This window comes from Semicossyphus pulcher, unplaced genomic scaffold (assembly GCF_022749685.1).
Source record: "Semicossyphus pulcher isolate SPU_LCO1_2020_fin unplaced genomic scaffold, fSemPul1.0.p SCAF_15, whole genome shotgun sequence".
Classification (NCBI taxonomy): Eukaryota; Metazoa; Chordata; class Actinopteri; order Labriformes; family Labridae; genus Semicossyphus; species Semicossyphus pulcher.
The window spans coordinates 2,558,019-2,585,379 of NW_027211659.1; the positions used below are offsets into that span (position 1 = coordinate 2,558,019).

Here is a 27,361-nt window from a genome sequence, read left to right on the forward strand (position 1 = left end):
CATTCACTGGTAGATATTGAACATTCACGAGTGAGTATTGCACAAAAGGGGGTTAGTAGTGCTTTTACTCAAGTAAAACTTTAAACGCATGACTTTTATTTGTAAGAATAGTGACATCTTTACTGTTTTTACTTCAGTAAACTATTTGACCACTCCTTCCACCACTGGATGTTTATTATAAAAGTGAGAATGGCTTTAGGGTGGAAGTTTCTTTATTCAACTTTACGTCACAAGCTTTATTTTGAAAACACACCGGAAGATGAAACTGTTTCTTTGCTAGTTTTATGCTAACTAACATGCCAGGCGCAGCATCGGTCTGTATTTCTATTTTCCACTTCATCTGATAAGAACAGCTAACGTAAACTCCTACTTTCTGACAACATCTGCAGACTTATCGCCTGGATGCATTAGACAAAGTAAACCTACATTTCTTTATTTAATTAGACGTTGGATAACGACATGTTTCATCTAGCTAGCTAAAAACTTGCTGTTAATTTTATTTGGCTACAAAATGTTATAGTTCGCTATATTCAGCAGGTTTTTATGGTAACAAAATCTTTTACTCTTTGGCATATTGGGCCACTGACACTTTGCTTGAGTTGTTATTTGTGTCAATCTGGTTAATGACATCATTGTATTGTGTCGTTAAATAGAAAATATGCTTAAAAAGACTTGAAAGTTAACGTAAACGTGACGTAGCTTCGTAATGTAACGTTAATGCCATTTCCAGCACAGCCATATGTGAGATAGTTCTGCTATAAGTTAAACTTTTATTCAGTTGACACACTTTGGCCTGCGTAGTTGGGCGATTTGTTTCCGCGTTTGTTTCCCAGCAGTCCAGTTTTATCTGTGTGGGTGTGTCCGCTCAATCGTAAATAACATTAAAAAAAAATCAATGTGCTCTTTAGTCAACGAGACATAACAATCACGACGTTCAAAGTCCATTATAGCCTCTTATCATAGTATTTTCACCAGGAGAGGCAGGGAAACGGCAAACAGAGTAAGCAGTTGACAGCTGCTGTGATATATTGAATGAACTCCTGTGTGTGTTGGTGTGTCCTCTCTTTGCAGGCATGGCCGTGTTTGAGAACTGCTCGGTGCTTTTGGACCTGAAAAATGTGCCCTTCAAGGAGAAGACGAAGCTGAAGGCAGCCATAACAGACAACGGAGGCAACATTTCTTTTGTGGTCAATAAGCAGGTCAGGGGGTGTGATCATTTTCTATTGCAGGTGGTTTCTTGCTAGACTGTGTGGCAGAGAACGGATCTTGTTTTAAAAGTAGAGATGTGACTGAAAAATATACATATTATTGCTGAAAAAAAACATGATTGCTGACATTTTGTTAGCTTTGACTAACTTCACAGACTCTGCTAGCATTACACTTTTGTTGTTTATTATACTAGTACACTTTGTCAGACGTACTCGCCTATACCCGGTAACCCATTTGTGGCTTTAATGTAGACAAAAGACTAAATGAACCACGATATGATTTATTTTTTCCCCCATATCTTGCAGCCCTACTGTATGTATCTTAATAATAGGCCAGCAAAGAAACATTCATGGCACTGCATGCTCTCCCTTCAAGATTTCTCCTTTTGCAGGGCACTTCTGCTATTGGATATGTTCACATAGTACATTACTGCCTACATTTCCCACAGTGCTCTCTGATCGTGACCAGTGATGTGTCCAACCTGAGCTCCAACAGGCTGCGCAGCATCCAAAAATGCCAAACCCCTGTTGTCGGGCTGGATTATGTGTACAGCTGCGTGGACGGAGGGGTTCTTCTTCCTGCGGACGATTACAAGCTGGATACTTCCTCTCCCGCTGCTTTCACACCCCCTGTTCCTCTTTCAGTGAAGAAAAGTCCACGCCCACAACAAGGTATTGTCTTTATAGGGGGTTTGAAAGTACCTCGTTACACACCTCCATCAGGTTCGCATTAAGTCAAAACTGGTGTATTATTAATAATTTGTAAACTGTGAGATGATCAGGGCTTTGCCCACACCGTGACTCATGATTTGGACGTTGCTCTTATTTGCACTGAGCACAGACACGGATCATGAGTTCCTGTTCTGCAGTAGCTGGTTCAATAGTTTGTTCCTCCCACGATTGTTTCCACATTGATTAATGGACATTCTGATTACAGCTAAGACTATCAGCAGGTCTAACTTGATAGTCTTCAGGTGCGGGGATGGGTGTGTTTGTTCACTGGGCGTGTGTGTGTTCTGTTTTGATTTTCTAAAGAGCTTATTCAAACATGCGGCAGTTCTGCATAATTAGAGTTTTACATCCTGCGTGAACAGGAATCCATATGTCACCTTGTGTACAAAGCCTGTGTCTGTTCAGGTTTAAATAGAAACCAGTTCTAATGCATGCATTGCATATTCTAAGTTGGGTGTGTCATCAGTGTATAAATGTGTTGTCCTGTGCTTTGCAGTGTCCAAAGATCCAAGGAGCAAAGTAGCTGCTGAGCCGTTCAGAGTCCCCGCCAAGCTCGTGGAATCCAGGAGCCTGACTCAGAAGCCGGAGACTCCAGAGGAGAGCAGGAATGTCCTGGCAAAGTTCAGGTGTGAACAATGATTATCCTTATGTTAGCCTGGACATGCACAGCAACGTACAGTTATTCAAATCTCATATATTTTTCAGATTATTGTACTGATTAAAGACGCATGCTTTCTCACCTAAAGGTTAAGCTTGAGCTGGGTGATAAATCAATTTTATCAGTTAATTCAGATCTATGATGCAATAAAATGTTTGACAATTGCGGGAGGACACTTTCCAATTCAACCAGACGTCCACGGTCGGCTCCGGTTGTAACTCTTGATTTTCCTGGCTGACGGTCGCTTTCCTTTTCAGACAGTTTGCTTCATCTGAGCGTCGAGTTTGTTTCTTCTTCTTTGGATTTTCACTTCTTGTTGAAGTTGTATCTGTAGTCATCCATCTTTTCTTTGTTTGTTCAGCCATAGTAGATTACTGTTTACTCGCAACACTTGCAGAGACCAGAAATAGGTGATGGAAAACGCGTCACTAACTGGGCGCCGCTTGTAATCTTTTCTGCGAATGTCGCCACAGTCTGCAAATGCAAAAGCTTTCATCAGTGGGCCATCGGCTCAATCACCATTGTGTTACCTCATTCGGCGATAGACAGAGACTTAACAGACATTTATTTACATGAAAATCTTTTATCACTTTAACTTGGGTATTTAAGATACAGAGCAGCTACCACTTCCCTGAGCATTAACTGTTCATTGTAACACAAGAGGTCTCTTCATACACAGGGCAAATGTGTTGGCGTGTAACAGTGCTATTAAGATGGGGAGTTCATTCGGGAAAAAGCCCCTCAGATGTCAAGAAGTGGTTCAGTTTTGCAGCGTCTGACCCAGATAAAACCACTGCTGGCTGCATCTCAAACAGCAACACAGCCAAGTGAAGAGGAGTGTGTGCCTGAAAACACCTGCTTAAAGGCAGCAGCATTAAATCTATTAAGATTGTAAATTGGATAACAAATCTGAGGTTTTACTTTTAGTCCATATTTCTCAGTCTTATGTTTTAATAATAATAATTTCAGGCAAACTTTGATTGTTTGTCTTTGTTTCAAATCTCAGACAAGCTCAGTTTTATTGATTCAGAGAAGCCGATGCATCCACACACGTGGTGTAATAACCACAGCTCACATACTTCTGTCATGTGGTGGTGAAACAACTGAATAAAAACATTAAGTTTTGCTAAACATCAAGGCAAGTTTACTTATAGAGCACCATTTATACATGAAGCAATTCAAAGTGTTTTACGTGGTTAAAAAACAGAGCTAGACCCAAAAAAACAAAATATAGTACAATACAAGTTATTAGAAACGCCTTTTTAAGTTTTAACTCGTCAGTTAAACTTTTTAGTCGTGTTCCCCAACACTTTCCAAACCCTGAAAAGGTATCACAGAACGTGTAAGGGTGCCAAACCCTTGGAGTTTAGAACCACAAAAATCCCCAGTAACGTACATTTTAAATGTCATTAACCTCTTTAACTTTATATTTTACAGAACTTACACTGAGACCGACTCTGATCTTCCAAAGTATCCGGATAATTTCCAAGTGGCCAAATATTCCATCTTTGAAAAGGTAATGCTGCAATGAATGCTTAGCTTCTACTTTAGCTAGCTCTGTTCTACCAGAATCACTGTTATAGATGTTGTTCATGTCTCTCTAGATAAATAGCAGCTCTTGGTGTGTGCTGGAGCTGCAGAGTGTTAAAGGAGAGGCAGGATGGCAGTACCGTGTGGTCCGATACTGGAAGGACAATATATCATCCAAGGTATAAAGTCTTTTGTCTCGTCCTGCGTGTGGCGACGGCAGCTCATGGATTTCTTGATGAATTATAAACAAACAAAAGCACTTCCATTCACCACGGCTAACAGCATCATTGTGGATGAGACTGAACTTCTTGTCTGCTCTTCATGTTGTTCGGGCTGTTTGTTGACATAATTTGTAATTTGCTATAAATAGTTAACCGACATTCCTGTGTTTGTGCTAACAGAAGGCCGCAGTGAAGGACAAGCTGGTGTTTCTGTCCACATCAGAAGATGCTTTGGATGTGTACAAGACCCTGAGAAAGACCCTGCAGACGACGGGCCTGCAGCTGAGGAGCAACTTCCCTCTGGAGACCCAGGCCCTGGGCTCCGACCCCCTCCAGCAGGTTCGACACACTCAGTGCACTTTACTCGAACAGATTACTTTAAAACATGTTCTGCATACCGTTAACAATCTGACGTGTCAAAGGTGTTTCCGATACACATCAACAGTGTCTCAGGTTGCAGCATTTTAGACATGAGTCTAATGCGTTTATTTGCATGTGCCTCGTGGCAGCTGCTGCTGGAGGAGAAGCTGAACACCGGAAGCTTATCGAAAGAAGTGGGCGCATTTGTGGAGCTGCTGTGGACTGAGGCCCTCGGCTGCCTTGGCAACATCCTCAGAGTTTCCATCGACAAGCTCAGCCTCAATGATGTAAGGTTTCCTCCGCGGGGTCGTTCAGTATAATCTCAGTCAGCTGTCAAATCAGCCTGTTGATCGTTTCAACTTCCAGGAAAGAGCGTCTTAACATGAGTCTCATTAGAATTACACTTGATGTGTGTGTGTGTGTGCGCAGGTGAGCAGGGTGGAGGGCTTGTTGCTTCAGGCTCAGAGGATGCTGAAGGAGGAAAATCATGCTGAAGTGGCGTCTCTCATGGAAGAAGTTTACGCCTTGCTGCCACACAAAACACTGCCTTTACCACCCACTGCCAAGCTCATCTCTCAGAAACTGGACCTCTGTCAGGTAACACAGAACGTGCACACAAGCACAAACGTACAAAGTATATATAAACTTAAGATCCAAACACTTCTGTTTGAACTCATGCGAGCTGCATCCTAAATTCTCACTACAGAGTCAAGCAGGTTTTAAATCTGTGGCGCTTTAAAAAAATAACCAGGTTGCTTTGAAACAGGCTTTTAAAAACCACAGAAAACAAAATGTAAATAATGTGCTTAAACACCATTTTGATGTGTATTTGTGATGTTTACCTCGACTTCCTCCAGAGTTTCAGTTTAATTGACATCGACACACACATTGTTCCTCTAAGTGTAACACATCTGTTGCAAAAACACTCTTTTTTTTTTTTTTTTTTGTCAAGGTAATTCGAGATATTCTGAACGTGAGTGAGATGACTCTGCGGAGCCCCATGCCTTCCTCCCTGGGGAAGTACCGTGCTCTGAGGTGCAGCATTGAGACCGTTTCCCCCAGGAGCTCCGAGTATCAGGCTGTGACCGCTCGGCTTCAGGCCAGGTATGCTCACATGATGATGATGAGAACAACTTTTGCCGTTCAGTGCTTTATTTCAAACATGCTGTTTTAGAGGGTTTATGTTCATAATATGATCCACAATGACACAGACAACACTCAGAATCTGTTTTGTGTTGTATAAACACCTGAATACATCCACGTTGTAGCCTTTTTGACAAGACATATCTCTGCTGAGCTCTTGTCCCAGCTTTTAACCAAACATTTCCATATAAATTAAGTTAGATCTGTTACTATCCAGTTTACACAGACACAGAGAATACAGTACATTTTTCACCAAAGCATTTATATAAAGTAAAAGCTGCATGACATTCAACTCCAGGTCTCTTAAGTGCTACAAAGCCAACGTGAGTGTCTTTGCATACACTTGTAAATGTCTGTTTTACCAGATGTGTGTGCCCATGTTTCCACCTGTGCTTTGCAGAAATGTGCAGATCCAGCAGGTGCTGCGTGTCAGCAGAGGGGCGGAGCTTGAGATGTTTAAGAGTGAGCTCGGGAACGTTAGGTCCCTCCTCCATTCCTCCGGCCCCAGCAACTTTGTAGGAGTCCTGTCTCGGTGAGATCAAACACAAATACCAACCGAATCGTCATGATTAAAAATGTCCAATTGTTTAAAATATCTCTGCGTTATTATTTATCTAATGATATCTGTTGTAATTACATATTGAATGGAAACTGTAATAACTTCATATTGTTACTCTCTCTTTTCAGTGGTCTGCTGCTGCCCCGGGTTGGAGTGGAGCAACATGGGGTAGAGAGAACAGACGTTGGTAATCTGGGCAGTGGAATCTACTTCAGTGATGCCATAAGGTTGGTAGAAAACTGAAACTGGAGAGGTTTATCTGTTTTGATTTAACGTCTGACACCATGCTCTAGGGGGCGCTAGGGGGGCCTCAGAAAATAGGAGAAAAAAAAAAGAAAAATGCAAAAAAAAAAATATGTTTTGTTTTTTTAATAATTTTTTTTTTTAATAACCATTTGTCCTGAACCTAACAACACGTAAACTGCCGTAATCTCGGATTCTCAAGTTCAGCAATACAGAAAAATGGCCATGATTGCCCGAAATGCGTCCTCTGTCTGGAGACCCTCTCAAACGAGTGTTTAAAGCCTTCGAAACTTCAGCGTCACTTGATGCAAAAACATCCGGCAGAGGCCGATAAAACAGTAGACTTCTTCAGACGTAAAGAAGAGCATTTGGTCAGGCAATCTGCTGCATTCACACAGCAAGCTACCGTGCCGAGCGGGCCCTGAAGGCATCATTTTTAGCCTCATACCACATTGCTCGTGCTAAAAAACCTCACACAATTGGAGAGGATTTGATTCTACCAGCTACCAAAGACAGGATGCTGCCAAAAAAATCGACGCTGTCCCACTCTCTGTTGTCTGTGGGTTTGGGGGTCCCCGGCCAGAAGCTGATGCTGTTTGGGGGGCCTTGGCATGGAAAAGTTTGGGAACCCCTGCTCTATACAATCCCCTCATATAGCATTAAAACATAAAAAATAAAGTGAGCTAAAAGCAACTTCAAACACACATCTATGAACAGTACTTTAAATAAAGATGATCTTTCATAAGCATGTCTTCTTTTACGCTCCGTCCGCAGCACCAGTTTGGAATACTCCAAGCCCAGTGTGACAGACGGCTCTCGCCTGCTGCTGGTGTGCGATGTGGCTTTGGGATCCTGCAAGGACCTCTACAAAAGAGACTTCACGCTGACCGAGGCTCCTGAGGGACACAACAGCGTGCGCGGGGTTCGCTGCTCCCGTAGCAATAGGTCTGAGTTTGAGGTACGAAATGAAGTCATAGTTAAAGATCTAAGTTTCATTCTCTTTGGCAGCACAGATGGTGATACACGGTAATTGTGTGGGCACACTTCCCAGATATCCAGGCAGTGTCAACTTTCTGACCATAGTATTCTTTGTTTATTGTTTTTTCACCTCCACATAGTGTATTTCTTCGATCGCAGGCCCCTGAATTAAATCGAAAAGAAATCGTGTCGTGGCAGACTTTGTGACATCGGCAAATATCGCATCATTGTTCAAAGAATAGATATAACATCGTATCCTGAAGAAACTTGCGATTTACACCCCTAACTCTTTTCATATGGAGCCACTCGCTCGTATCACTCAGCCCTAACATCTTTTCATCCGTGCCTGTGTGTACTGTAACATGTATGATTATACCTGTGCTGCAGGATGACGAGTACGTGGTGTACAGCCCTGATCAGGTGAAACTGAAGTACGTAGTGCAGTTTACCGTCAAGGGAGACGAACTGAAGGAGTTCAGTCCTGACATCAACATCTCAGCTGAACAGCTTTCGCCCTCTTGTGACCAAGGTGAGCACCTGCAGAATCCTTTAAAGTGTAGTTCTTATAAGGATTACAATGCATGCAAACAAGCATTGTGTGGGGGTGTTGTTTGTGTTTAGAGGTACGTTCAGAGGATGGCGGGGTCGAAAGTGTTAAAAACCCACTGGAGGATGTGAAGGCAGGACTGTTGGACAGCTCTGGTCAGCAGCTCCCTCTGCAGGCCGTGCACGTGAAGTGCAAACTGATGGATCTCCTCTCTCAGGTGGGCAAAGTTTTTCCACTTTTTCTAGTGCCCCCCGGCTTAATAATCTGTTGGTTAATTTGATTCACCTCCTAAAATGCATCAGAATACCAGATCTAAATCCTCTACTAACTACTTATATCTCAAATAAAGCACTGACTCTCATTTGACCTTAAACATTTCCCTCCTCTGTCCTTTTCTAGGTCATCATTTTCCAGAAATACACCAATCTGAGCCCTGTGCCCATTGAGGCAAAGTATGTCTTCCCGTTGGATGAGTCTGCAGCAGTGTGTGGATTTGAAGCTTTCATCAACGGGAAACATGTTGTGGGACAGGTAACTCAACTGTTCCTACCGTAGTATTCTTTGTTTATTGTTTTTTTCACCTCTCATTTCTGCATTTCTTCATTATCTTATGTCTTTGTAATGTTTTGTTTTTGTGTTTATTAGCTTTATGCTTAGGAATTTATTGAGATTTAATTCTAAATGTTTATTCTGCAAACAAAACAGGAAAAACAAGAGGTTCAGTTTTAAACTTGTAATCTCGAAGATGTTCTCTTTGGCAACACCTGTTGCCACAATCGGTAATCGAGTTTGTTTCTTTTTCTTTGGATTTTCACTTATTTTTGAAGTTGTATCTGTCGTCATCGAGACCGGAAAAGCTACCCTCTCTGGCAGACCAACCACTGCTGGCTGATGGACTACGCGTCACTAACTGGGCGCCGCTTGTGATTTTTTTCCCGCGAATGTCGCACCTGACAGCCAGTCTGTAATACTGCAAATGCAAAGGCTTTCATCAGTGGGCCATAGGCTCAGTCACCATTGAGTTACCTCATTCGGCGACAGAGACTTAACTGACATTTATTTACATGAAAATCTTCGAAATTATACCTTTAAAGCCTCATGAAAGCCTCATGAAAAAGTTGGCTTTTGGTGTATATCTATTTTATAACAGCGGATGTACAGGACAACAGTGACACCATCTGAGCTGTCATGTTTGTCGCTTGAACACATCGTAATTAAATATTGACAGGCCGCTTTTTTCTGATTGACTACTCAGTGATCGGAAGTCGTTGTACATTATTATGTGTTTTGTGTTGCAAACTTCCACCAGAACAAAACAAATGGTAAAAATAACTTGTGTATTTTTTTTGGTAAACCAATTCCACCTTGTTTTTTTATGTGTTTTTGGATCTCAGGTGAAAGAGAAGGAGAAGGCTCGCAGGGAGTACAAGCAGGCTATTGCGAAAGGCCATGGAGCGTACCTCATGGACCAGGACGCCCCTGTATGTCCACCTTGAACACAAGATCTAAGTTTAGACATCCTTAATTCTGTGATATTAGACTGAACGATCACTATATATACATTTTATAACCCTTTTCCAGCATTTCATTAATGTCATCAATGTAGGAACCACTGGTTCTACATGTGTTTCTCTCCTTTTGATTTTCTCATTTCAATAGTTTCTTTCAACAACTACCATGATATTACTGAACACAAGTACTCTCCCAGATAATGTAACAATGATATAGTTTTACGTTTTATACTTTGTATCTGGACATCATGTTTCTTGCCACGGAGAAGAATCCTAGTCTCAGTTTTTGGCATGTCTCTCAGGTGCTTTAATCTGTCATTCCGATTGTCCAGTCTGTTGCGATGTACTTTTATACTTTCTCTCTTCAAGAAGTCAGTTGTTAACCTTTTGGACTGTGAGGAGAGTTTTATGCCGACCTAGCCATCAATGAACGAATGTAAACTTCACTTTCATTAAATCAGAGTTGCCTAAAATTCTTTCCATTTTGCGACCGATTGTGACGTCATATTGTTGCTCACTGCAGGATGTGTTCACCATCAGTGTGGGCAATCTGCCGCCCGGCGCGACTGTCCTCATTAAAGTTACCTTTGTGTCCGAGCTGATTGTCAAGAATGGCAGCATCTACTTCAGCCTGCCTGGGAGTGTGGCTCCGTGGCAGGAGAGTGCAGCACTCAACCAGACAACACAAGTAAGGAGAACCTGCATGGGGGGGGTAGTAGCTATTCTACTGGCTGGTCGATGAAAGCTCATGATTTTGCTAATTTCACTTTTAATTTTCGCTAAAGAGATAGAAACACAGAAAGTAAGGAAGGAGCTCGGCATTAAAAGTAAGATTCATGTAAATGCTCTCATATTTGTTGACAGGTCACTGTGGAGAAGGTTTGTGTGACTGATGAAGCAGCAAGTACAAGGTGAGTTCAACTGTATCTTAAGGTGATACATGTTTAACTTCATTTTTAATCCATGTGATTCTTCCTTCCTCATTTCAGTCAGACAACTCGCGTCTGTAATAGTGTGAAACGTTTATTGCAGCAGCAGAACACAGCTTGTGTTTGGCCTCATGGCTCCGACCTCATCACTCCTCGCAGATTTATTTTTCATGCAGAAAGTTGAGGAGTGATGAGATAATATCTTAAACCTAGCCGGAGCCTGCAGGTGGATGCTGGGGTGGTGGTGGGGCTAAAAGTATGAGTGCAGTAGTGGTGCAGCAGAAGCGTCGCCCCATATCTGACTGCTTCTTTTAAGCTGAGGTTTGTGGTTGTTTGATAAGATTTCTGCATTAAAAGTATTTGCAAACACTGCTGAATCAAACGACACAACAAGTCACGTAAATAACATTAGTAAGGATGTGGGTGTGCGCTATCGCAGTTCCTGCTGTTACATGCAAGCTAATCTGACAGTTTGTGTACAAACGTGACATGCAGAGAGATAGGCGGACCATGAAGAGATACTGGTGTATAGACTTGCTTGACTAATGATTTTGATAATCAGTTATTTATTTGTCAAGTAAAACATTTAGAAAGAGAAGAATGTCCGTCTTCTGTGTGCCTCTGTGTTCTTCCTTATATTTATTCCTATATTGCAGAAAGAGGCTGTGTTGAATGTGTTGTTTGTCCCTCAGAGAGTTCACGCTGGACATGTCGGTAGAGATGCCGAACGAGATCGCCCGCCTGATGTGTCTCACTCACAAAGTCAAGATCAAGGTAATTGAAGTGTTTTTACATTTTACCAAACATATTTGGATGCCGCAGGTATTTTCTCTGTCGTTATGGGTTCTTATACAAGTCAAGAAAGTCTAAAATGTATCTTTTTATCCGTATAAATGTGCTGAAATTTTAGATTCGCACAATATCCTACAGTTAATAATGCTGCTTCGCATATATTTCTGTGAATGGGCTTGAACTGTCAACCTCACATTAAAGTGCTTAAGTATATTTTGTTATACAAACATAATCATGTAAAAATGTAGATTTATAACAGCGGTTCTCAACTGGTCTAGCGTCAGGACCCACCACCACCTCCTTAATGACGAGTCGCGACCCAATTTTTTTAACCAGTCAAATTTAATTAATCAGTGAAGTTCGCATAAGAAGAACATGTTACCTCTACAGCTCATTCAATTAACACCCTTTTTTTCAACAGATATTAACAAAAAAAAGTGCAACATAAATGCCACTGTCAAGTTTCAGGAATGTAAATGTAACTGTAGCTGGGGTGACCCAATCAGGAGTGTGAATGAACTACACTGATACTGCAGGCACGTCATGAGAGACCCATGTCCTTCAAAATAAAAAATTTAACCTGTTAAAATCTAAACTTGCAATTCAATTCAGTTTCTTTATTTTCATGTATATCCTGTTTTCCTTTCTGTGTGTGTGTGTGTGTGTGTGTGTGTGTGTGTGTGTGTGTGTGTGTGTGTTTAATCCCACAGAGAACCGACTGTAAGGCAGTATTGAGCGTGCTGCCGGGAGAGGTCATGAATCCAGAAGGTTTCCAGCTGTTAGTCTCTCTGTCTCAGATCCACCTGCCCAGGATGTGGGTGGAGAAACACCCTGACAAGGACAGCCAGGTCTGCCTGCCTCTCAGTCTCTCACATCACGTCTCTATCCACAGTCACATTGAGACTCTGTCGCTGCTCTTGTTTTAGTTTTGTATTTGTATCCTTCTTTTTGTCTTATTCTTTCATTGTAATGTTTGATGCCATAAGGGTCAGTGTCCACTAACAGCATTTTTTTTGCGCTGGCAGTGGCCACAACCTCAGTTTGAGAGTGCTTCTCACCAGCTCTTACTGCTTACTGCTAGGTTACGAAAGTTGTCTGGCGGCACTCTAGACCTGGAAATTGTACCCTCGAAAAACGAAAGGATTGCTTCTCCTCCGCCGAAAAAGTTGATATCCAAAGTCCCGCCCCTTCTTGATTTTGATAAGTGACATTGATGAGCACGGCAGTGTTCCAAAAGTTGGCTATTTTCTATTGAGAGCGCAGCAACAAAAAACAGCTGATACCAAGGGCCTTTTTGCGCGGACGATGCTGAGTACTGAAAACGCTGAACTACATAGGTTATGTATAGAAAAAAATGGCGTTAGTGGACACAGGCCCCGAACTAGCTATCTAGCTACATATGTAATGTCTTGCTCTCTCCTCCAGGCCTGCATGTTGGTTTTCTATCCAGACTTTGACATTGACTCCAGTTCATCATCCAATGACTCCAGTTCATCATCCAATGACTCCAGTTCATCATCCAATGACTCCAGTTCGTCATCTGACGAAGTCGTCCTGTTGCTTGACACGTCTGAGTCCATGAAAGGAGAGTCTCTCCGCATGGCTCAGAAAATCGCCCTGCAGTTCCTCAAATTCCTCGACTTCGACTTCAGAGTCAGTGTCATTTTATTTGGCACAGGTCAGTTCAACCCCTTTCTCTGTTTTTGTGTGTAAAGTCATACAACATAATGGGTGGCGAGATGAGACAAAGTATCTCTTTGTTAAACTTGGAAACCATGAAACTCAAACTGAAGAATTATAAAAGACTGCATCAAATACAATAATGCTCTAAAAACACATGAAGATGCTGAGTATCATATACAACATGTCATATTAAAATGAACTCAGCAGAACAACAGAACTATATTTTGAATATTTAGCTAAAGGAACTAATTTCGCTGATTTTTTTTCCCCATGTTCGTTTTTGTCCGTCAGATCACACAGAAGCTTTTCAGACAACACAGCCGCTTAATGAATCTCGTCGGGAAGTCGAGAGCTTCATCAAGGTGAGTTATGATCTAATATCTTAAACTGTAAAATGTATCAGACCTCATTTAACATGCTGTAATATCAACTACTACTCTGGAAACAGATTCAAACTTGCAGTTTTTAGTTCCACTTTCATCAATGAGGGAAACTGCTTTTATCTTTTCTCAGTGCTTCTCTCCAGTAGGGGGCAGCACTGAGCTGTGGCGGCCCCTGCGAGCTCTCAGCCTGCTGCCTCCTTCCCGTGGTGTAAGGAACCTGCTGCTGCTGTCCGACGGCCACATCCAGAACGCAGAGCTCACCTTGAAGCTGCTCCGAGACAACGCTCAGCACAGCCGCCTCTTCACCTGTGGCCTGAGGTGTGAACGGGTCCAGGGGGGTGTGAGGATATTTGCGATTGATTTTTTAACAAAGTTTATGTGTGGTTTTGTTAAACTTCACAACAGATCACAAAAACATTCTCATTGTTTTTGCAGATGAGAACTTGATCTACAGCACTTTTGTGCAGTACATACTTGATTAAAAACAATTTAATTAACGTATGTGTTTCTTCTTAATATCAGCCCGACAGCCAATCGGCACATGCTGAGAGCCCTGGCACAGGCAGGGGGCGGAGCCTACGAGTTCTTCGACACAAAAACCAAACACAACTGGGATGAGAAGGTGAGAGTACCTTTGTCAAATTGACGATACAATTACTCAGCAGGATCTTGCAACACAGCTATCCCTTGTCTCTGTTCCTACTGTGGGCTTCTCTTTCCAACCAGGGAAACAGGACTTACATGTGAAACTAAACAACCAAACACTTGGAAGAAAAATGATTCACGCTTGATGCAAAGTTTATCCAGCAAGACTCGAAGCGTCCCCGGTTTTTAATTCTAATGCAAAAACATTACACTGTCGTCTGTTAACCCTTTGTTTTTTCTACTTTTGGCAGCTGGTGCGACAGCTAGAGCGTATGACGTCTGTTGGATGCAGTTCAGTGTCAGTGAAGTGGCAGCAATTCAACCCAACAGCGCCCCCTCCTGTGCAGGCTCCCAAGCAGCTCCACACTCTGTTCAATGACTGTCACGCGCTGGTGTTCGGCTTTGTGCCGCACTGCACTCAGGTACGCAGTTTTTATACGGGAGCCTGATAACAGCAAATCTTTTTCTTGTTGCTTATCGATACTTTTATATTTTTGTGAGTTTGTAAGAATAATTGTTTCGTCATTAAAATATCAGAAAGTAGTAAAACATCACAGTTTCCCAGAGTTCCATGTGATATCTTTTTCTAACCAATAGTTAACAGCCGGTGATCTGGAACACAGTAAAGTAGCAAATCATCCAGTAAAGAAGCTGTAGGCCAGCAAATATTTGTCATATTTACAGTGATGGTTGTTTCTTACAGGCCACCCTGCTTGGAAACCTAAGTGGTAAGGAGCTTAAAACCATGGTGTCAACCAGTGAGCTGCAGAAGACCAAGGGCACGGTAAGAACACACACATTCACACACTCAACAGCAGTGGCGACTGGTGAAAAATATTCTAGGTGGGGCTGTGCTGTTTCATACTGAGTTTTTAACAACCGTCCCACTACCATAGTTTTAAAATGTAAAGACGGGAAGCAAAACGGTGCATTTACATGGCTACAATCAGCTAGCCAAGCCTAGCCAGTTGTGAGAAAATCCTCTGGTGTAGGTTTGACCTTTTTCACTCGCTTGATTTTAATATCTGACTGATCCGGTCCAGTTTCTTTAATCCGTAATTTTTCACTTAAACTTCTCCTCTCGAACGGAAGAGAGCGTACAGAGTTGTTTGCGGTGTCAGCGTCCATCATTGTCATTTCCATCACTCTTCAGACTTCAACCACCGAGACTAACCGAAGGACGATTTCAAAACCCCTTCGGGGATTATTTTCTAAGACGCTGATTGGCCAAATTCACGTTGATATTCGCGTATCTTGCCCCAGCAACAGTCCCTGATTGGCTACTCGTCTCTGCTTTATGGGCGCTTTTTCCAGCACCCCTAAAGTAATGACGAGTAGCCTAACGCTTGTTTCCCACATTTCCAATAAACATTAATTAATATGGTTTTTTTGTATATATACATATATATATATTACATATTGAAATAAGTAATTTTGTTAATATTAGTTTTTTTAAATAAAATAAATAAAAATAAAAACACACTCTCCACTAGGGAGGGAGGCGCCCTAGCGCCCTCTATTGGCCAGCTGCCACTGCTCAACAGTCTCAACAATACCTGCCATAAACATGTAATGCCACCTTAATCTGTCTCATAATTTATAGGCTCACCCACTGAAGTGGGAAAGAGTGACTTAATATGTGGTTGATGAATAAAATTTCAACGACAATATCACTGAATTTGATGTAAAACAACATTGCACTTTAATTTAACTCGAGAAATTGCTTTAATACTGATAAAAAAGAACCTTCCATCCTTTTGTTCTCCTGACTCATAGCAGTTGTTTTGAGTACTCTGCTCTATGTAGTTTAATTTCTTAGTGTTTGTGGTGCCGTTGATAGTTTGTAATGTATTTGCCAGGCTGACTTTGCTACGGGCTGATTGGCTTTTTAAACATGTATTACCTTGTTAAATAAGCCCTGGTTGCGGGTGACGCGATCAGTGTTACAGCTCTACAGTTTACACCTTAGCAGCGTTTCCCTGCAACATTTAAATTCTTTCACGTTGTTGTGAATCCTCAGTCTGAACTGCGCTTTCACTGTATCTTTGATAAGTGTGAGCAGAGGACAGAAGAAGGCTCTGCTAAAATGATACTTAAAAGGAGCGGCATAGTTTATTTTCGTTCAGCTTAGACACTTTTTTAGACACAACCTATATTTTTAAAAATGTTATCCTAATTTTGGCTGCAGTTTCTGCTTTTAAAGAGCAGCTCCAGTCATGTTGTAAGACATATAAAATGCTCTGCTTGAAATAATAAATCTGATGTTTGTTTTTCTGCAAAACACGTTGTCTTGTAAAAATCCTCCCAAGGCATCTCCTCTTTCTCCCTCATTAAAAATTCCCAAATCTAGTCCCCGCCCACTATGCAAATTTCCAGCCGCCCCCGCCGTCGCGAAAACAAAACCCGTCTCTGCCATCGTTCAGTAGCAACTTGTTGAAGCGTAGCTAGCTTGAAATTTAGTAGTTAGTCGTCAGTAGTGAGTTTGCAAAAGTGACGATGACGGTTACAGCTGGCTCGCACATCGCCGAAGTGGTTGCCATAATGATATGCATAGCGTCACTCAGTCCATTAACGGGATTGGCTCCTTAAGGTTTGTGACATCACAAACCTGCCAATCTGAAAACGTGTTGTTCAGCCTGTCCTTGGTACACTGCAGTTTAAAAGCAGACAGGCCCAGCCGTGGAGATGACTGCTCATGTTGTCCCTGATATGTCTTGTAGCGCATGAAGAACACCACATGGAGATGTTTACAAGGTTAAACACTTGGTTTTCACTGGAGGGAGTCTTTAACAGAATTCTGCAATCCTATCGATGTTTTCACACAACACACACACACACATCTAAACTAGTTTACCCTACAGATACTTATACACGTGAACAATAATTGTCACTACTGTAATGTTGATTAAGCAATGATTTCGACTCCTGTCGATGTGGGTTCAGTTTCTTCACAAGCTCACAGCAAGAGCCGTCATCAGGGATTACGAAGACGGAAGCCTGGATTCCAACGAAGCTGAACATGAGGTGTGTGTTTGTGTCATTGAGTTACATCAACAGCACCTCAGTTTAGATGCCTAGTCTGAACTCCACGAGATGACCTGGAATTTTTGCTTTTCCAGGGGAAGAAAGCCGAGTTGAAGAACTCTATTATCGAGTTGAGCAAAGAGTTCTCCATCCTGTCTCAATTCACCAGCTTTGTGGCCATCGAGGAAAGGGTTTGTGAATTTTCAGCGTCTTCCACTTTTGTACTTTTATCTCTGCTTTGTACCCTGGATTTCAAAGGTGCATCCAAACAAAGGCTATCTACCTTGTTTTAGGACTCAGAAAAAACAGAGGAGGGCTTCACCGACATCCCCAAGCTGATTGCAGAGGAAGATGTGGACATCCTCCCGTACATCGGCTGGACTTCTCAGTCAAGCAGTGAAGATGGAGGTTCTATGGTAATCAGAGAGGGGAAAGCAAATTTGATTCTTGTGTTTTACTAACTGGCACTTTAATGAGCTGTATTTTTATCTCTGTTGTAGGATTTGTATGATGGTGAGATCTATGGAACACTGGGTTGTTTTGTGGGAGGCAGCATGGACTGTATGGCTCCAATGACCCACTCAATCTCTCCAACATATGAACCCACGGTTAGTCCTTTTCACACAACAACAAAATCTTTTTTGGTTAGAGCTGCTATTGTAAATGCATGGACAGTGTGGACAAGTGAAAGACAACATAACACTAAACAGCTTTACGAAGTCACATTTTAATCAACTATTCCTCTGCTGCAGACTAGAGACTGGTCTCTCATAAATATGAAAAATGCGTGTTAATATAAAAACCTCCTTTTGCTCCAAGTATCCTTTTCTAATTGAAGCACTTAAGGCTGCTGGAGTTGATAACGTTAATGTAAGGGCAAGATTCTTTAATTTCAAAAGTGGTAATCTCAAAGATCTCAGTTTCTTTCTTTTTGGCGGCACCTGTGGCGATAAACAGTAATTGCGGGAGCACACTTCCCAGATATCCAGACAGTGCTGCATGTGTGACGTCCACGGTTGGCTCCGGTTGTAACTCTTGATTTTCCTGGCTGACGGTCGCTTTCCTTTTCAGACTGTTTGCTTCATCTGAGCGTCGAGTTTGTTTCTTTTTCTTTGGATTTTCACTTCTTGTTGAAGTTGTATCTGTAGTCATCCATCTTTTCTTTGTTTGTTCAGCCATAGTAGATTACTGTTTACTCGCAACACCTGCAGAGAGCAGAAAAGCAGCCGCTTAGCTCCGCCTACCATCTCTGGCAGACCAACCGCTGCTGGCTGATGGAAAATGCGTCACTAACTGGGCGCCGCTTGTGATTTTTTCCGTGAAAGACAGTAGAAAAGGATTGTAGGTTAGTAGTTTGATTTCAATTTGTGGGGAAAAAAGATTTTCTGACTCCTTTTTTTTGTTTTCTTTGTGTCTCTTCTTTTGTAGAGTCCCTGTTTGTCAAGCACCTCAGAGCCTCAGATAAACAAGGCATCAGAAATTAAGCAACACGCAGTCAACACTGGACTTGACTCAGACGAAGATTACTATGACGAAGACGATGCTTTTATTTGTGTTTGCGAGGATACCACAGCCGAATCTATTGCTCAGCCTTCTCCTCCACCTCTTTCTCCTTCTCCCGTTGGTCATCAGGCCCAGGGATTTCATCCTTTATCGTTTGAGGACAAGGCCGGGTTCATGTCCCGGGAATGTTCTTCCTTTGCAGTTCAGACCCAGGATTTTGGTGCTCCTTCTCCTATACCTCGTCTTTATTTTGGTCTTCAGGCCAAGCAATTTCGTGGTCTTCCACCTCCTCCTCCTCCTTCTTCTTCCTTTGATCTTCAGATCCCGCTACTTGGTGGTCCTCTTTCACCTCGTCTTCTTGGTTCTTCCATTGGTCTTCTACCTCCTCTCGCTCCTCCTTCTTCCATTGGTTTTCAGGCATTTGGTGGTCCTCCTGCTGCTCCTCCTTCTTCTTCCTTTGGTTTTCAGGCCAACACATTTGGTGGTTATTCTCAATCTGCACCTTCTCCTTTTTCCTTTGGTTTTCAGGCCCACACATTTGGTGGTCCTCCTCCACCTCCTCCTCTTGGTTCTTCCATTGGTCCTCCTCCTCCTTGTCCTCCTCCTCCTGGTTCTTCCATTGGTCCTCCTCCTTGTCCTCCTCTTCCTCCTGGTTCTTCCATTGGTCCTCCTCCTCCTCCTGGTTCTTCCATTGGTCCTCCTCCTCCTCATCCTCTTCCTACTTCCTGGAATGTTAAGGCCAAATCACTTCAATCCCCTCCTCCTCCTTGCCCAGCTCCTGGTCTTACACCTATAAGTAGATCTCACAGTGTCTCATTAGCAGGAGTTATCGGCTGTTCAGCAGGTTTTGGTGGAGAGAGAAGCGCATTAGATCTCTCCATAAATCAAAAGCTTGGACTGCGTATGGCTCCTTACATGAGTTCCTCTGACGCTTCCCCTGAATATGAGGAATCCCGCCCAGTCCTCAGTCCTCAGGACCCCACATGGAAGGGGTTTTCACTCTCTGGAATACTTGAAACCAAATCCATCATCGACGAAATTGGGAGCAGCGAACCTATCATTGAATGTGAAGAGGAGCGGGGTTTTGGTTTTGTTGGCTCCGCAGTCAAACAGGAATTGCCTGTGCCATCAGGACTATCTCTGCCTGAAGAATTATTTCAAGGATATCTTGAAGCAGATCCCCAAATAAAAGTGGGCATTCCAGCTCTAATCTCTCCAGTTGGTTGTGGACGAAGATCAATGGGACGTCCTATGTCACACAGGTCTCCAAAAAGAAGACAAGTTGAGCATGCATTTATTAGGGACTCAGCAGACCGTTCAGCTGGAGTGATGTTCGGAAGACTTCCTGTGATTCGATCCCTCAGGTGAGTCCAACAACATTTGATGTGCTCTATTTATTTTAAATGTTGGCGAGGCCTTGTTTCAGACTAATGCACTGAAGGTGTGATCGTTGTATTTGTGTTTTAAATATACAACAGCTGTAATTCTGCTGTGTTGTTTCAGGGAACAGTCAGCATATCCTGAAGCACCAAAGCTCAAATGGACAAAGATCTTCCAGCTGCAGCATTCAGTAAGAGAGGAGTACATTTCAATGTGTATACTTATACAACATTACCACTAAAAGAGATGCAACAAAACTAAGTGAAAACAGGAATCCTGGCTTATTCATGTTTATAAATCATTCCAGGGCGCTTTTAAGGCTTTAATGAAACCTTTGCTTTTCCTGCTGACAAGCTGACATGTTGGCGAGGCACAGGGTTTTCAGTTCTGATGCTTGGACTTTTATGGTAACCTATCTCACTGCGCTGCTCAAGTGAATAAACAGGCACACAAGCGCTCCGCGGGTAAACGCCAGGCGCTCTACATGTGGTAACCACGGAAAGGGCTTCTGCGCACTACTTAACTGTATCCCTGCCGGTAAAACTGTATTTTCTTTACGGCTAACCTAACATATAGCCTGGCTTAAATTAAAACTACTATACATTACCTGTAACATCCAGTCTTGCGCCAATGCTCTGCCATGCAAAGGCCCTCTTGTTAATGTCTCTGTAACTGTTTAAAGATGGTTATAAAACTCACACGCAGCAAGCATCAGTCTTTCATCCATTGTTTTTCCGGTTACTACTGCCCGACGCGAAGACAACTCCGGCAGCAGGCGGGTGTGTGTGTGTGTGTGTGTGTGTGTGTGTGTGTGTGTGTGTGTGTGTGTGTGTGTGTGTGTGTGTGTGTGTGTGTGTGTGTGTGTGTGTGAGGATGAGGGGATCACGTCCGCTTGTCGCTCCGCCTGTCAGATCGCCTGCGCCTCCCTACCTGCCCGTTCGCCTCTGAAATGAATGACAAGGCGCGTCAACCGCCCCCCCGTCTAAAAAGACCTCAAGACCACCAGCTGTCACATTGCATTTTAATACTGTAACCATTCCTCTTAACGGTCGGGTTTCCACAAACATATTTCAATCAGGAGAGACTTCATTATAAATGAACAAATATTTATTTACAAGTTTGGAGAGATGAGAAATGTGCAAAGTCTTTGGCGATTAGACCCGTCATGATGTCTTCTTGAACTCCAGGGGTAGTGAGGCCGAGAGCAGGATAGGATACCCCCCGATGGAGTCTAGACACTAGTGGTGGTGGTGAAGGAAGGGTGCAGGATGAGCTGAGGGTTATAAGATGGATTGGAGGTGACTGGGGTGGAGGAGGGTCTCAGTGATTGAGCAGAAACGACAAACTGACAGCGGAGAGAGAACAGCTTTAAAATGTGCCAGCAGCAGGATGATTGGTCGACAGAAGTCGAGGCTACTAAATGAGGTTGGTTTAGTACTTAAAATAGTAGACGCCCATAGTCATGTGATAACCAGACAGAAAGGACAGAGAGAGAGAAGGTGACATGATTATGACCTAATGAATGAATGAGTCTGAAACAATCTTCCTGCTTGAACTTACGCGGAGCTACGTTGGGAAGTTCGATTAGAAAAATCTGGTTGGAATTCCTTGGAAAACTTGAGGTGGTTTTTGCACCGAGTTGAAATTATTTTACGTTCCAAATGATATGGAAACACCTTTGCCAAATAAGCTTTGATAGGAAAAAACATATCAAACAGAACGCTCCGGTGTTTCTTCACAGTATGAAAAAGTAATGCAAAACTTAATGGCCGTGTTTGCACTTGAATGTCATCCGTGTAATTTGCTTTGTGACCTTGAGACGGAGCAGATAGCGGGTGCAAAAGATGCGCTATTTATTCTCAGTGAATTCTCCCCTCAGTCCTTGGGGAAGTGGCACACTGATGTTTAGTTCGTACCACTTTGCCAAGGAAATACAATTTTTATCTGTGTGTTGCAGGAAGGCTACTGGGAGATAACCACAGAACTGGGTGAACTCATAAATGTGGACGTGGACCTCTTTGCCAACGTGTTCCTGAAAGACAAGGGCATCAACTCTCTAGGTGAGAACCCTGAGAGGCTGTTTTAGGCCTGCAAGATCAGTATTATACAGTGGAGACAGAAATATTCACTTCACATCACTCATTTAAAGTAACAGTCCCATAGATACCCTCATCATTTTTTTTGGTGGCATCTATGACTGACTGACTGACTGACTGAGTGAGTGACGGTACTTTCAGAGCCATAGAGAGAGAGTGAGTTGTGACATCGCAATGACAGATCATGGGGCATATTGGACCTCCACTGACGCGACTCTCTCTCTACATGGCTCTGGATACTTTGTTCAGGGAGTGGGCGGGGCTGCTCGTCCGCTGTCCTCACCATGTCCGCAGCGCTCATATTCAGGGGTACTTTTGGGTCTTTGTTTTAAAGGTTTCCGTGGGTTGGTCTAAACAGAAAATGATCTTATTTACATTAGAAACAGGACCTTAATGAACACAACCGTATGAGCCGAGACGAAGAGCGAGCGAGGGGGAGAGAGGGACAGATCGCACCCAAGTTACGTCTGTAACATGGTGTTATTTATTTATTTTATAACATATATACTTATGGCCTGCGGGAGACTTATGACTGAGTTTGAAAAAGCAACAACGCCCGGGAAACACTACAAAATAAAAGCATTGTGTACAAACGAGGGGAGTCAGAATTCCAAATCTGACTTTTACTTTGAAAAAGCATACCGGAAGTGTTGACCTACTTTACTCTCCATGCCTGTGACTTTTACGACAGGAAGAGATGTTAATATTGCTGTCGGTCCCGCCTTGAGCAGGCTGTGCAAATGGGGCTACAGACGGAGATGATGAGGGAGAGAGGCAGGGTAACGGGGTGTTTTTTGGTGCTGTATACACAAAAGCCTCGCCTGAGATATTTTTACCTTCTCACCAGTTTCCACCAATGTTAAAATCATGTGTGTGTGCGTGTGTGCGCCCGTGGTGTAGGTGTGAAGGCCCGTGCTGACATCCTGAGGCTGGTGGCGACTCTTCTGGTCCTGCAGCTGATGAGGGTGGAGAAGCTGGAGGAAGGCAAACTGCTCCGCATCCTCTTCTGCCTGGATGACTCGTCTCAGTCCAGGTGTGTCCAAGTCATTGGAGCGTTTGTCCTAGTAGATGTGTGATGTGTTACACAGAAAAAAGCCTCAACACATCACAACTTGCATTACAATCTTTTTTTAAAGCTGCTGCGTAATCAGGCATTTTTGGCCGCAACAGTCACTGAAAATGCTGCGAAATTCAGGAGGGACTGGCTGCTCCAACAGCCTGTATTTGCTGAAATTGCCTGGTTTACCTATTTTTCTAAGCTCTGAATGTTTTTGTAATATCCTGCTCTGCATGAACTATCTCTATTCCTTACTTTAAAGCTACTTTAGTAACGACTGATCTCTTTCTTCCAGGCCTGAGCGCTGGGAGGAGGTGAAGAAGGCGGTGGACTGGGTTTGCTGGGCTGACCGGCAGTACCCGTGCATCTACAGCCGGCTGGAGTTCGGTTTGAGCTGGGAGTCCTCCACCCGTCAGCTGCTGGGCTACGAGGCCCTCCCTCCCTTCTCCCCTCTGAAAGGTCTGACCCTGCAGAGGACCGCTGGATGATGGAGGCAGAATGAAGAGGACGTCGAGTGAGAGAAATCAAGCCTTGCTTTTTTGACGGGATCGGGTTATCTTTTACATTTATGCTTACGTAGATTTGCACGCTTTTTTAAAGCACTTTGAACTGTGGCTTTGAACTCATATGCACTTACTTTTAAGCCCTTTTAAAAACATTTTTTATTTGCATACCCAAATCAAAAAGCGTGTAACAGCAAAATGAAACAGAAGACTTAAATCACAAGGCTACACTCAACATCACAACAATATCTGTGTAATGTTCAGGCCTTTGGATCAAACTTTATAGACGTTGACGAGGTTTTAGTTTGGGGTTTTTGAAATCAAACGCTTTTTTATGACATGTATCTTGCGCTTATCTGCACCTCTATTCCAGTATTTGGCCCAACAACAAAACTGGTATTGCAGCTATACTTAATGAAGTTTTGCAATTTGTATCGTCCGTATCCGTCGCGAAAACAAAACTCGTCTCTGCCATCGTTTAGTGGCAACTTGTTGAAATTTAGCCAGCTGACTACAACATTTGTAGTCAGTAGTGAGTCTGCAAAAATTACGATGACGATAACAGCTGGCTCACGCACCGCCAAAGTGGTTGCCATAATGATATGCATAGCGTCGCCCCGTCCATTAACGGGATTGGCTCCTTAGGTTTGTGACGACTGAAACCTGCCAATCTGAAAACGTGTTGTTCAGCCTGTCCTCGGTACACTGCAGTTTAAAAGCAGACAGGCCCAGCCATGGAGATGGCTGCTGATGTTGTGTTGTAGCACATGAGAAACACCACATGGAGATGTTTACAAGGTTAAACACTTGGTTTTCACTGGAGGGGGTCTTCAAAGGAAACATTGAAATACATGTTGCGCTCTTATAACAAGCCGTGATATGTAAACTTAAATCCTGATCAGGTTCACCACCAATCTTGTGGGTATTAACATGTCTAACTTCATAAACACAAGTGTCATGGTTTCCTTTATACAATACAGAAAGTCTCCAGGTGGATTTCTGTAAGAGAGGTTTATGGGTAACCCGGTTCGTAAATGTGTTTTTACATGTACAAAGCTTTCAGGGAGTGAAGTATGTGAGTTCATAAGGGCTTGCAAGGGTTAAAAAAGGAGGAGGGGATCACACCATCATGACATCCCACGTTGCCTGGAAACGCAACATCCCTTACACTTCCAGTATGTGTTTGTGGTTGCGACATTAAAGTGTTTATGCATTTTAACAAACTACCAGAAAACAGGAAGGCTGTGATCATGTGTAAAACCAATGCAGATACCGACTGAAAATATACAGATTGTATCTGTTTAGAGAAATCCCTTCAACTAGACGACGACTAAAATCGATACAGTACCCTTTAGACGTCTTAAATAAGTGTGTTTCTACTGAACATTTTAAATTTAGTCTTCTCACGGTCAGCCCTGTGATACAAACAAAACCAAAGTCAGGAGTAAGTTTCCAAATAAGGTCTTGACTGACCTGCTGCACGTTTACATCTTGTTATATTATTTACATAACCTGGTTTGTTGAGTGCTTGTAAAATATTGTGTTTTAAACTTGCCTTGCCTTAAATATAAAGCTGCCTTACAGTAACTTTGAAGAAATAAGAATGTAAACCACAGTATAAATGTGATCATTTAGAGGAAGTATATCACGTTGAATCTGTCAAGTAACCAGCGCTTGAACAGGAACTTGAACAAACCATAGTTTTAAGATAAGAAGGTTCTTTCCCTGCTTATCTTCCTGGGTGTTGTGACATGTTCCCGTTTCAAGTCTCCAGGTGGGGTTTCGTAACAGGAACTTGAACAAACGGTGGTTTTGAGATTTTACTTTAAATGGTAGTACATTTTTGTGTGCTTATGATCAGCAGGTGACGGACCACATGAGAGGGGATTTTCTTGATTTCTTTAATTACTTTGGTGATCAGTATTTTGCTTGGGAAATACAATCAGTGACGAAAAGTTAAAAAGTTATTATCACATACAACAGATTTGCACTATTTGGCTTCATCAAGTGTGACTTTTTGTTCTCTGTTAGGGTGGTGAATCATGTTGTTTTCACATGTGTGTCTGTGTATTCATGAGTGGAATTAAAGTTAAAAAAAAAACTAATCTTCTGGTCTCTCGTGAAATCTGTTATGAAACATTTACAGATCAGGACATTTTTTCTCACACTGGTGCTCTGTGCAGGCCCTCACACAGCCTCTGCCTGAAACAACTCAGTCAGCTCTGTCCCTTTGAGAAACCCCGCCCCTACAAGCCCGCTTTCTTCTGATTGGCCAGCTCTCCGAAGCCTGCTTCCGTCACAAAGTGCAGCGTGTAGAAAAAAACAGTGTGAAACCTGGCGTTCACAGCAGCCTGCAGACTGAGCTGAGAAGCCTGGGGATTACTGCAACATACTTCCACCTCCAGATTTGAAACTTCACCCACGTTTGGTCTGGACATCCAACATCCAAACCTCACCGTGGCCATCTTTGCAAGTTGTTTACTAGTACATTTTTAAAATTTTGGGTCGTTTATGGAAGCTGTGGTTTTGCAGTTTACTCGCTGTTTTCTCTTGTCCAGTCTGCAGACTCAGTTATGCCATTTCTCACAAATGTCCTGTGCACTGTGTTGCGTCTTAAAGGTATTGATACATTTTTCATATCATAAAACCCACATTTAATCCACTAACTGTGCTGATCAGTTCTGCATGTCTTCTCTGTCAAACCCTGTGCTTCACAGTGTTTCACCTTAGTCAAACACTTCCTTGTTCCCAGTAAACAGAAGGTATCTGTGGGGAAATATATCGTTAATGACACAATTTGTTGCTGGATAATATTAAAAAAATGTTAATTTCCCACTAAATGCTTCTGTTTGAGGAGTTGCCTCACAGCAAAGTTATATTAGCGGGACCATCAAAGAATATTTCATTACACCAACAAAGAAACCTTGTTCACGTCACTATGGATCCTGATAAGATGATACACTGATGTTTACATTTGTTTCTTTTTCATTTCTTTGCTGGATATCTCAATTGAGACAAAAAAAATTTTGAACTTTTATTGTCAAAAAAAAATAACAGACAATGTATGTCATAACAATAACAATAACTGTCCTGAGGCTGGGCCCTCACACACAATTAGAAATATATAGTTACAGAAAATATACATGTATATATTTAGGAAAAAAAAAAAAAAAAAAATCAAGGCAAAGGTGTCCTATCCAATGAGGCCTATGATCGGTCTCCATCTTCTTTCAAAGGTAGGAGTCTTCAGCTGTAGTTGCGCTGTCAGCTGTTCCATTAAGTACACTGTGTCCATTGTGCGACCGTAGGTGGTTCAGGTTTCAACCATAGACTGTATAAATAATGGACGTAGTCTCAGTGACGTCACCCATTGGTTTCTGAAGAAGCGTCTTGAAGCCCGAATTGCGCCGCCGCTGGGGTTCGCCATATTGGAAATGCCAGAGACGGCTAATCTAGAGACGGGCAAGGAGGCGGAGCGCGACCGAGCTACAGCCTATGGCTGAGCTCTATGGGCGGGCCGCATGAATCAGCCAGCTACGGCTATGAAGCTAGGCTATATGCTCCTCAGCGTAGCTAACGGTTATTATCCATAGACTGTATAAATCATGAATGAGCTGGTTTGACTTTCCCAGGAAGAGATTCTGTCGGTGACTGACTGCAGGTGTTTAGTTATCAG

At 42.7% G+C, this 27,361-nt stretch overlaps 1 protein-coding gene across 2 annotated transcripts; it reads left to right on the top strand.

Moving 5' to 3' along the window:
* Positions 1 to 321: 321 nt before the first annotated feature.
* parp4 (poly (ADP-ribose) polymerase family, member 4) lies at positions 322 to 25,786 on the top strand. Of its 2 annotated transcripts, none has more exons than XM_069662895.1 (36): positions 322 to 416; positions 1,072 to 1,199; positions 1,658 to 1,880; positions 2,437 to 2,566; positions 4,036 to 4,114; positions 4,203 to 4,307; positions 4,530 to 4,688; positions 4,859 to 4,996; positions 5,139 to 5,306; positions 5,662 to 5,813; positions 6,253 to 6,384; positions 6,540 to 6,638; positions 7,429 to 7,612; positions 8,020 to 8,161; positions 8,254 to 8,396; positions 8,579 to 8,710; positions 9,574 to 9,660; positions 10,214 to 10,378; positions 10,555 to 10,601; positions 11,312 to 11,393; positions 12,122 to 12,259; positions 12,837 to 13,089; positions 13,386 to 13,456; positions 13,608 to 13,795; positions 14,000 to 14,099; positions 14,374 to 14,544; positions 14,826 to 14,906; positions 17,066 to 17,146; positions 17,242 to 17,337; positions 17,440 to 17,562; positions 17,647 to 17,754; positions 18,575 to 20,013; positions 20,153 to 20,219; positions 21,987 to 22,089; positions 23,026 to 23,158; positions 23,478 to 25,786. In XM_069662895.1, the coding sequence occupies exons 2-36, from the start codon at positions 1,074 to 1,076 to the stop codon at positions 23,668 to 23,670; spliced, it is 5,838 nt and encodes a 1,945-aa protein (XP_069518996.1). In that variant the 5' UTR covers positions 322 to 416; positions 1,072 to 1,073; the 3' UTR covers positions 23,671 to 25,786. The 2 variants fall into 2 exon arrangements, with proteins under 2 accessions (XP_069518996.1, XP_069518997.1); XM_069662896.1 differs by having other exon boundaries at positions 4,533 to 4,688.
* Positions 25,787 to 27,361: the final 1,575 nt, after the last annotated feature.

Coding starts and splice junctions, on each gene's coding strand:
- parp4 (XM_069662895.1), top strand. CDS start 1,074: ATGGCCGTGTTTGAGAACTGCTCGGTGCTTTTGGACCTGAAAAATGTG. Junction 11,394..12,121: donor CTCACAAAGTCAAGATCAAG/GTAATTGAAGTG, acceptor TTAATCCCACAG/AGAACCGACTGTAAGGCAGT. Junction 17,563..17,646: donor GTGAAGATGGAGGTTCTATG/GTAATCAGAGAG, acceptor TCTCTGTTGTAG/GATTTGTATGATGGTGAGAT.